Below are 11889 nucleotides of genomic sequence, written 5' to 3' on the forward strand. Positions count from 1 at the left end.
GACCGAAGGATCCCCGACTGCACTCTCGTATAACTCGCGGCGCGCCGCCCGTCTCGTCTCGTCGCGTCGGGACGAACGAAAAACGGACAAAGAGTCTTGTCGCGGGTAGCAAGCCGGTAGAACCGCCGGTTCTCCGCCAATGAGAGGAGGAATCGGCACGATCGCCGGCCGGCTAAAACGCTCCGAGACCGGCCGCCGAAGCGCCATGCGATCCTTCGCGAAAAGGAGACCGCGAATCTTTCCCGCGCAAATGGAGGAGATCCGTGGAATCCTTTGCGAAAAAGAGGAAAGAAATAATTTTTTTATCTTTATCAGAGATGCGGAAATTTTCGCGCGAAAAGGGAAGATGACAGGGCGCGAATTTCCTTCGCGAAGAATAGCAAGAGTATAAACTTTCTATGAAAGATGGATATTTCGTGTGATGCAAAAACCCTTTAAAACCCTAAGAAAGAATATTGCTTTTTTATGATTTTTTCGATCGGATTTAATTGTCTTTTTGATATAAATAGCAGCATGTTTTCAATTTATATTAGCGATTGAAAATTAGAATAGAAATTGTTTGGACTTGAAGTATATCAGAAGACTCTCAAGTGGAAATTATGTTTGAAGGCACAAAGTACGAAGAGACCGCAGAATGTTGCGTTATCGAAAGTGACGGTGGCTCGCGATGCCATTCCTGCAAAATTGCAGGACACGCTCCACTGCGTCCCCTTCTATCGCGCGATGTGCACGACGATAAGGAGACGATGACGTACCACGACAGGTGCGTCACTGGATGGATTGATTAATGCGATGCGGTACTTGTTATTAATTAAATTTTTTTACCCTTTAATAACATATTATATTATCAAGCGCACGCGAAGCGAATGTAAAATTTAATTGTTAAATTTTGCCAAATTTTGTCACCTTGAATATTTAAACGTAAGATGAACGCTAATTGTAAAAACGCGTAACAGTTATTGAAATACAAATAAATACAATTATAGTAGACAAGTAAAAATATAATGATGAGTTGATGAAAAAAAAATATAGTTCGAAATCAATGTTTTCCAAGCTCATAAATAAAATAAATAAAAAAAGGTTCTTTTTTTAACATTAAATTATCTACTAATTTAGATAATAATCTTACATAATAATTAATTTTTTATAAATGAACACGAAAGAAAATTTAATATAAATTTAATATAAATTTTAATATAAATTCTCTAACAATCGCTTATTTATTTTTTCCAGAATATCGAATTTTGAGAAATATTTAACACCCTCAGAAAATCCTGACTCAATGTATTCGAATCCCATGATCTCTACCAAGCTACGATACCTACAAGTCGCTATCTGCACGCACTCAAGTCACTCCGAGATAGCCGGCAAGGGCGGCGCATTGGCCGCGGGAAACCGAATCGTCACAGAAAACGGTTGAGACGTGACAGACGAGACGAGACGAGATGAGATGGCAACAGGTGAGACGCGTTACTGCTACACTCGCGGGGCCTCGACCGCGACCGCGAATTCCCTCCGCGAGCACTTCGCCGCGGATGCAAAGAGCGCGCGCCATGAGAGCTCCCACATTCGCTTCTGCATCCCATTGCCGGCAGGAATCACAGGCAATTAATCATAAAAGGTATACACGCGCACACACAAGCGCGAGTGCGTTTTTAAAACGCGATTCCCGCGTATCGCTCGCAGTGGTAGCAGTCGACGCCTGTGCGACGTCCACCGCGCGACACGAGTGGAGAAAAAAAAAGGAGACCTCGGGGGCGGGGCGGAAGGGGGAGAGAAGAAGAAGAACGCGGAGAACCGGTTTCGCAGGGGTTCCGACGATCCGTCTGGACTCGCTCGCTCGTTCGTCGTCGCCGCCGCCGCCGCCGCTCCGGTTCGGTTTGCTTCCCGCGAGAAAATGCCTGCTCCGGTGCACCACCTACCTATCTACCTACCTACCTATCTACCTACCTACCTACCTGCTTGTGCCTGCATCTGTCTACCAACCTGCCTGCAGTAGAACGAAGGGGGCTCTCTGAGGAATTCTTGACCGGGAGACTCTCTGACCGCTTCACTTGAAGGGGATACAGATGAGACGACGCTTTCGCTCTCGGATGCAAGGATGCAGTCGCGTACGAATCCGATGACTTTGGATTTACAGCGTTGTATTCACGCACACATATGCTTAGCTTCTGTCTCTGAAATTTATTTAATATTATATTAATAATAATCGTACAATAATCTTATTTCATTCTCATTTAAATTAAGGACGCGTGTTTGTCTTGAATTTTTCAATCAAAAAAAAAAAAAAAGAAAACAAACTTATATCTGAGACAAAGAAATGACACATCGTGAAGCATTCATGTTCAATCTGCATCGAGCCTTAATAATGTCTTACAAGCTGTATAATCTGTACACTGCCCTGACATTTTGAAGAATCCCGACGAAGGCGAGTCGCATACTTTCATATAGCGCGTGACAACGCACAAACGAACTTTAATAAGCTACAACAAAACTTCGCAGTTGCATTAAGAGCGCAAAATGATAAACACATATAAAATGTCTGCTAAAAAGCTAACGAATAACGAGTATATTTTTCCCGCGTATGTTTTTCACTAACATTAAAATAAAAACTCCTCTCTCTTCCGTTTCACCGACTATACCGTAACGTTAATGTCACTTCGTATATGAATCGAAGCACTCGTGAACCACGTTCCATCCCCGTCGAATTGCATTCCTGCACCGACAGTATTACAGTCGCGTTACAATCGAGGATCGGTATATGTGGAGTCGATCGACTGCTTCATCGGCCACGGCACTGACCTTGGGCGGGCGAGCCTTCCAAGCCGCGCGCCGCGATGAACGCGAGCTGCCTTTAAAAGCAGCCCTCCTCTCGTCGTTATCGGGCGGAGGAGTGCGCAGGGATGTATTCCCGAAAAAGTTATCACATAGATGGCTAAAAAAAAAATATGTTTGACGGCTGAAAGGATACTCTTTCCGAAAATATGAAAAGGATAAAGGAGAAGGACATGCGTTGTTGAAAAGCGTAGCTTTTCTCGTTATTTAAATTACTCTCCGATATCTAACGGTTATTAAATGAATTGTAATTTGCGGTTAAATCTGAATTATTCGCGATTACGCTATTAACGATTTATAGAACGAGGGCTGTTTGGCGACATAAAATAAAGATGAATTATGTTTGTTGCAAGCAAGAGAGTAAGCGAGAGAGTTCTTCAAAATTATGACAAGAATAAAATAAATTCCTTTAAAGTTCTATTAATCATTCGATTAAGTAATACATAATTGACATATAAGCATCATAAAATCAGATGTAAGTAAGTAATACAACTCATGATGCTTATTAAGGTATCTTTCTCGCTACTGATCTGTTCAATTTTGTACATAGTATTTTTACTTTTCTTATAAATCTTTAGAATTGCGTGACTTATATAAATATATAAATATCGTAAAATAATAATGAGAAATATTGGAAAAGAATAAGAAAAATATAAGAGCGGAATGTCGCCTTGGCATCAGGTGCATCCTAATCCAAATACACTCCTGCGAAGGAGAAGTGCAGGACGAGTTTCCAGCAACCTCCATCGGAGAGAATACAAAGTCACAAAAAGTTCTATGCAAGTTCTCTTTCGCCGGACCGCTTCCCTAGTGACGATAAATCTCTATGAAGAAATTATTTGAAAATTCATTTATTTATCGGATTAAAATCTATAATATAATTATAATATATCTTTACATTTACATATACATTTACATGTCTTTATTTTCCAAAATTTAGCTTTCTCGTTGTTCAGACAATACAATGACAGTATCATAAATAAATTAATTCAAGATTTATCGATTCTACATAATCTTAATCATAAATGAAGAGAAAATATGAAAAATGTAATAATTTTAAAGTATAATATGCAAACAGAATAGAGAAGGGATATAATATTATTTAATCATTATAATCTCTTCAATCTTCTTTATAGTAATCATGAATATTTATTGTATATAGAAACTTCAACTCTGTTTATTGTAAACGATACTGTAATAGTAATTCTCGCGAAGAGGCGTAAAATCGACGAGATATAATATTATGCAATAATTAGAGGTTCCAAACAACATCCACTCTGACATTTACGTGATGTGCATCGAGACAGCCAATCAACCATTTTTTTATTACTGATCCGTTGCTCACTCCATCGCGATCCTTCATTTAAAAATCAGTATAAGATCTCGATGCAATGTAACATCTCACGCAATTTTTACAAGACAAATAGAAATCATAATTAGCTTAGCGCTAAATGGGATATAAAATCGTTTTCCGCAATCATAGACAAGGATTTCCTGTTAAAGAATTTCACATCATCTCAATTAGCGATTATCATGTTTCTGCACATGTCTGTCGCAGGATCTCTCATTAATCTCGACTTTTGACGGCAGAGAAAACTCAATAATTCGAACGCAGCTCTATAAATCGTACAGCAATGATTCGCGACAAGATTGATGATTATGCGCACGAGTCATCGTGGAATTTCGAGAATCATTATCAATCTTTATATTCATTTATGATCCTCGAAACTCTTGTCATTTAGAAATAACTGTTTCTACTCAGCAGATGCTACTAGACGCTGTCAAAATAATCCGATAATTATAAATTATCGTAAAATTTTAAAGATTTCAATCTCTAATTTATAAATCTTTTCAATTTACCGTGGCAGTGAGAAAAAAAAAGAGTATAAATGCAATCACGTCGATGATTATGATGAACAGTCGTTACAACGATCTGCGAAGATCATGCGATCTTTTTCGATCAGATCCAGATGAACTTAGCACAAGATTTAAAATAAATCCCACGGTCAAGTTCGCAACATATTATCGATAATAAATTAAGATTGATTAGCGTGATATGACACCAATCTCGATGCCGATGCCGATGGGATAAAAAGAGAGGAACGTTCGTCCTCTGCGTGGAGCACGGCGAGCGCGTAACACAATCCTGGCCGATGGAAAGTTGGCCTGTGCATGTGCCGCTGCCATAGGAATTTAAACGGGGATATAAGTATAAGAACGCGGAGACGGGGAATCGTTCGCGGTAGTGTGAGGTACAAACGCGCCACGGCCACCACACCTAGTGCGCCCACAACAGAACGAGGGACAGACGAGGACAAACACGGCCATGCGCGTCGCGGTGATTGTGAGTACCCTCTAAAGCCAGTACGAGTGTTCTCCATCCTTGCGCGCCACCCTTACTCCGGTTCTGTGACAAGTTACGCGTGCATTTATAATACATAAACTTTGAACGAGGAACTGTTATCTAGCTAAATTGAATTTCGATATTTGTACCATCAGAATCAGCTTTGCAAATCTTTGAATTCCTTTCCTCATCTAATTATTTTGAACCTATATTATCTATATTTCTCACAAAGACTAAATATATTATTTTTATAACAGTTTTAATTCTTTCTCTACAGAATAATGTGTAGGAATCTCAAGTGGTTAATGTATGGAAAAAAATTTCATGTAACATATTTGAAATTTTGATCAAAAGTTAAATTTATGATTAATTATTTAATAATTTTAAGTATGAATAAATCGAGGAATGTTTTGAGTATCAAAAATTCATCAAAATTTTGCAGGATATATATAAATTTCTTTGTCAATCTTTTCTCTAATTCATTTATATTTTGCAAAGTTTACAGTTATCTGTACGTAAAACATCTGATCGCGCGCGTATATTTTTTTCGAGAAATAAATTATGATTATTATAGAGCAATGAATGATTAATATGTATCTTTCATCTATATATGATTCTATTGCTTTACTGTATCTTTAACGTAACGTAACATTAGACTTTTAAAGTATCTCATTTTAATATCATGTCTCTTAAAATACGCTAATATATGTGTGCTACCCGCGATATTACATATACAATTCAATCTTATATAATATATCTATTGAATATTTTAATTACATAATTTGCTGATTATAAAATATGTCGCTTATAAAATCTGTTGACTTTTACTGAACCACGACAAGAAATTATATAACATTCGATAGCACAACTTTATAGTTCATTTATTAATTAATCTTTTCTTTTTTGACGTTATTACATTATACATATAGACAACACATATCTTTTCCTCGCATTTTTTTTAAACCCTCATATCATGAAATTATATTCACTTTCTTTTACACGTAACAGTGCCATTCCACTTGTTACTTTCATTTTTAACCCTCGCTCGACGCAGTGAAATTTCGGTGACGTGCATAAGTGATAGGTATTAGACTTGCGTGCTGTAAATTTAAGCACTTGAACACCTGTACGAGCACACGCATCAAGTACTTAAACGCGCGCGATCCGGTGCTCAGACTCTCCTCTCGCGCGTATTTCTTAAGCGAGATAATTTATTTAATGGAGTTGGAGAACTGTTGCAATTTACAAATAACGCGATTGCACTATGCGCATCTTCATAAACTCGCGTTAAATTATGTCTCGCATATTCGTCTACTATTTATAAATACATTCTAACTTGAAGTTTTAATTTTTATTTTAATTTATTAAAAAAAGAAAAAAACTAATTTAATAACACTAAACTTAATATTTTATCTAAGAAATAATTAGGAATTCTTAAATGATTAAAAGCCATCGCTTTTATCGTACAAGAAATCACTCGCTTGTGAGTAGATCATTACAAAAATCATCACGTAACCGGTAAATTAGCGAACGCGACGTCTTGTGCGTGCGGAGGAAGAGAGAAGATATTCCTTGCCCTATATATATTCCACATGCAAACTCTGGTTTTCGATTATTCCTCGCGAACGGAAAGCCAAGACGAGATTTCGCGCACACCCCCCGGTCGACATCGAAAAACATCGACTTAATAATTCATGGCGAACGCGAGTGAAAGCGTTCGCTGTAAGAAAGTCGCGAACAGATTTTTCGCCATATCTTGCGCGTGCCTCGACTCGGAGAATCATAAAAGAAAATAATTCGTCGACTACTTGGTTGTATTACAAGTTATACTAAATGCGTGCTAGAATTTACTTAATATTATACATATGCACACACAAAAGTATACTTGATCAATATAAATTCAAAACATTCCATATATAATTTTTACATGCGTATAGTATATCTTGTATCGATATACGTTCGTATCCTAATATATCCTAATTTTATATAAGTATATGTATTTCTTTTTTAAATGTTTTCTGTATTGTATACACATAAAATTATATATTATAAAATATATTTGATAATAAGACAAGACTAGACATGTATCTGCAAGGCCTAAAAGAAATTTTTGTCGCGACAAAATTAAAAAATTTTTTTAAACAAAGAAGATTAAGAGTAAGGAAAAAGAATTTTCGAATAAAAAATATTAATAAATATATAAATTTCTCTCTTTCATTATATTACATTTCAAGAAGAGAAGTGAAAATAAAGAAGATTAAGAGTAAGGAAAAAATTTTTTCGAATAAAAAATATTAATAAATATATAAATTTCTCTTTCATTATATTATATTTCAAGAAAAGAAGTGAAAATATTGTAATTTAATAACTTTTTTTGCTTATCGTACATGTCTAAACCAACGAATAGTTAAATCTGATCGTGTTCTGGAAACATAAAGGAAGTGAAAAAGATAATAAATAGTTATTTCAATTTCTACCGCGTTTCTATCGCGATTTTTCCGATTCATGTGCGTACAAAACGCATCCCTCTCCTTTTCGTATTTTCCGGTTATCGCTTAAATGTCATGCCAATTAAGCGATTACGCGTGTATCTATATACGAGATCGATGAAAGAATGCCGCGATTTAAGACCCTCAAATCGAATCACTTTCTCTTTTCTCTTGCACGAGACGATTTTGCGTATGTATGCAAGCCGGTGCCGTACTTGTAACGCAAAGCGCGCAAACCGGAATATCGTGTACATGCTGCGCGGAACGAGTTTCGCGTTACACGCGGGCGTGACGAATAAATAGTTTCGCTGCGCTCCTTGCCGTTCATCGATCGGAGAATCATGATAGAAATTTGTGTAACCCGCAAATAATAGTTGTTGTATATTATTATTAGCGTTATACACATTATTAACGACACGCGTAGGGAGAGAGAGAGAGAGAGAGAGAGAGAGAGAGAGAGAGAGAGAAAGAACTGCAAAAGGTATTTCTGACGAAGTTATCGCGGTAAAAACTTGGAAAGAAATTCTATCGTTATCCTATCATTAACCGACTTAGTTAGTCTTTGGAAAAATCGTAAACTATAGATTTCACATGATTAGCGCGCAATTTAAAGAGCGCAGGGGAAGTAGCCGATTAAATTCATATCGAAAACATATATTAATCTATATAAGAGTAGAAAACGCTAATATATGACATGATTGTGATATATTTTTTTGCGACTATAATAATCGTACTTTATAGTTAATGTATCTAATTAAGATTTTTTTTAAATAACAAGAATAAAAACGATAACAAAATCGCTATTTTTTTTGTTTCAGTTTTTCGCGTGTATTGCCGCGTGTTCGGCACAATATCAAGAAGGACAAAAAGGGGCATCGATCCCATTACGAGCGACGCGTTATCAAAAATTACCGCCACCTCTTCGGCCAAGTGCTGGACCACCACCTGCTTTTCCTAATCAGCGACTTCGCCGACCGATTGCCTTCAGGTAATGCACATGATCATTAATATCATCTCATTTAGCACAAATAGAATGATTAATCGTATGAAATATTTTGTTAGGATTTGAAATGTATTTTTATGTTTTTCGTAATAAATTTGTTTTAATAAAATAAGTATTTCTATATACTTCTTTGCTTTAATTCTTGTCTCTTTAATTTTCTCTATTGTTGAAAATTATATTAATATAGAAAATTTGAGATTTACGTTATTATTATTTCGATAATATGTCAAAATAGAATGCGACCTTGTTGGGAAACTTATAATTAGAGAGAACGAGCCATGACGAATATAAATAATCGCATACTCTAAAACTATCCACATAATCCGCTTATTTGAATAGAGTTACGAGCTATTGGAAAGGTTGGAAAACCAGTTTGGGTGGTGTGCGCGTATCTAGGATGTAAAATATACCGCTGTTAATTATCTAATAACCCAGGTTTGATGCAAGTGCGCGGACTCTTGCACGGAGCAGGAAACGCGAAATTAACGATAAAAATTTGAGAATCGTCTGATTGCGCAATTATTGGCATACATATCTATCATTTCTAGGTAGGCTTGTAAGTAAAACAAGAAAAAATAAAAATATTCGTTCCATGTGAGTGATCATAAATAAGTAAATATACATTTAGTATTATAGAGAAAAAGAGAGAAGATAAAAAAAATTAAAATAATTTTCATATTTCTAAGTTCTACGTGTATCTCGTTTACAATTTTCGTTTTTGCGAAGTTTCTGCATTTATAAAAAAGATAGAATACATATTTAAAAAATATGATGAATATATAATTAAACAATACATGTAGTGTGTGTGTGTGTGTGTGTGTGTGTGTACACATACACACATTTTAAGAATATCTATATGCTTTCAAAAACATGTGTATGTACATAATATATATAAACACACATATGTACATAATATATATACATCTGTCAATTTTTTGCCAATAAAATTACAGACCTCGAGGACCTGGGGACGATGCACCTGGTACGTTCCGTCCACTTCGACCGAATGTGCCAGGGGCCGCGCCAGTATTCGCGCAGCATGTGAAGCCGGTGAACGAGGTGCCCGAGGAGGAGGACGTGTCACGCGAGTCTATCCGCGATAACGAGAATTCTCGCGATTTGAGTCAGGAATTGAACACCGAAGAGGAGGTGAGCGAGGAAGTACAGCGCGTGACGTCTAATCCATCATCGGTGCGGCCGCTCGGTGCTTCGGTACCGCTGGTTCCTGGACCGCCATCGTATCGTCCACCCCAAGTATCGGTGACGCCGACGAACGTCGTCCGCGAAAGCCTCGCGACGCCAGCCCCGCAGCCCATTCAATACCGTCCGACGCAGAAACCCACAAAGGCTCCAAGGAAGCAGATCGTCGATGATGTCGCGTTTAGACAACCGATCAAGCCGCCGCCTAAACCGATAAAACCGTCCCAGGCTTACGAGATTCGCGGCAAGAAGCCGGTAGCGCAGGTAAAGTTGACCGAAGCCGATCCGAAACTCGTCCTCGGAAATTGCATCAGCTCCCGATTTAGCGAAACAAGCACTTATCACAAAGATGTAATATTAATTTCTGTGCAACATTTTGAAACGTTCATAAAAATCTCGATCGAATTATTATATAATATAATTGCCTCCTCTAGTGTACGAAAAAGATTGATGTAAGTCATTTTTTGAAACTGATAGGTGAAAGCCACATTCATCCGACGTTGTGCCTGTTTTTATCCCAACATTCGATAATTCATAAAACGCAACCGAGAGAGAAAACCTGTTTACGCGTTACACAACGTCGGTTGAATTTGTACGAAATGACAGTGTGGCAGTGTCTTTAAATGAGCCTTAGATTATACCAAATTCGTAATGTGCTCTGGACCGTAAAAAATATCCTAGAGCTCTTTTTTTTTTGGGAAAGTATGTCGAATAAAATATTCAAAATGAATTACAGATCATCAGGCGATATCGACACGACAACGAGGACGGTTCCATCACGTGGGGCTTCGAAAACGATGACGGGTCGTACAAGGAGGAGACGATCGGCGTGGATTGCATAACGAGCGGCAAGTACGGATACATTGATCCGGACGGACTTCGACGCGAGTATACATACGAAACCGGGATCAAGTGCGACGAGGAACAACGGGAGGAGGAGGAGAATGGCTTCGTGGATTACCAGGAGAACAAGCTAGTACTTCCAGATGGAAAGACCATCGATCTTTCGTCGATGGGCAAAAAGCAGGCGCGACGGCCTCAATTTCAATATAGAAATTAAAGGACGAGATTAAGTCGCGTTTCCACGCATATTCGCCATCATCCTCGTTACCCTTAACATATATTATAATTCATATGCGATATCATATTCGTGTTTTTCTAAGATTTAATTAGAGTTGATAAATAAGATATCGAGAACTTAGCATCAGTTATATCCTTAGCGTACTGTAATACATGTAAGATTATGCATTTAGTGTAAATGACACGTTTAATAAATAAGTTAATGTATATATAAATCGAGATATATTAATAATATATATATCCATAACATCATTAGCGTAAAATGAGCAAAAATATATCCAGATTGATGCAATTCTTCACAATTTAGCTCGCCACATAATAATACTGACAATGAGTGAAGAAGTTGCTCCATCTGTTTTGTCAAAGTTTTTCGATGTCAAAAAAGAAACAGGTCTTTATCCTAAATCAAACACATTTACGAAGATAACTCGTGCGTATACATATTATATAATCTTATGTTCGTAGTATTTCACATACATGACAATCATTTGACAAAAATTCTTTTTACATCGAAAGGGTATCAGTAACGAATCGAATTTCACATTCGGGAAACAACAATCAATAATTTATTTCGTTGAATACACTTACTGATGTTGAAGTTTTACTTTGTCGATCGTCTCATTATGCGTAGTAATATCCATTAGAGTAAATATTCAAATTCATAATAATCAGATCTCTTCAACTAGACATTGATATTAGTGTATACCGTGAGATGTGTATCTATATAGATTCAATCTTGTGTAAAGATAACAAAAATAATATATATAGTTTATGCGCGAGCCGCAATAGAAAAAGTGCGGCACTCTTTGTAATAAATTATTTCTGTCCTTGGCATAAAGAATCTCGTGAGCATCATTATATGAAATTACGCATATTTAGTAACGCGATACAATGATCCGATATGATGACAAATGCGGTGAATGTCACGACCCAATAGA

General features: G+C 37.0%; 1 protein-coding gene across 1 annotated transcript; it reads left to right on the plus strand.

The window, feature by feature from the left end:
* The first annotated feature begins 5017 nt into the window (after positions 1-5017).
* Positions 5018-11166, plus strand: LOC126848462 (uncharacterized). The gene is made up of 4 exons (XM_050589405.1): positions 5018-5179; positions 8487-8656; positions 9625-10135; positions 10608-11166. Exons 1-4 carry the CDS (start codon positions 5162-5164, stop codon positions 10929-10931), a joined length of 1023 nt encoding a protein of 340 aa, XP_050445362.1. The 5' UTR covers positions 5018-5161; the 3' UTR covers positions 10932-11166.
* Positions 11167-11889: the final 723 nt, after the last annotated feature.

This window comes from Cataglyphis hispanica, chromosome 3 (genome assembly GCF_021464435.1).
Source record: "Cataglyphis hispanica isolate Lineage 1 chromosome 3, ULB_Chis1_1.0, whole genome shotgun sequence".
NCBI classification, from domain to species: domain Eukaryota; kingdom Metazoa; phylum Arthropoda; class Insecta; order Hymenoptera; family Formicidae; genus Cataglyphis; species Cataglyphis hispanica.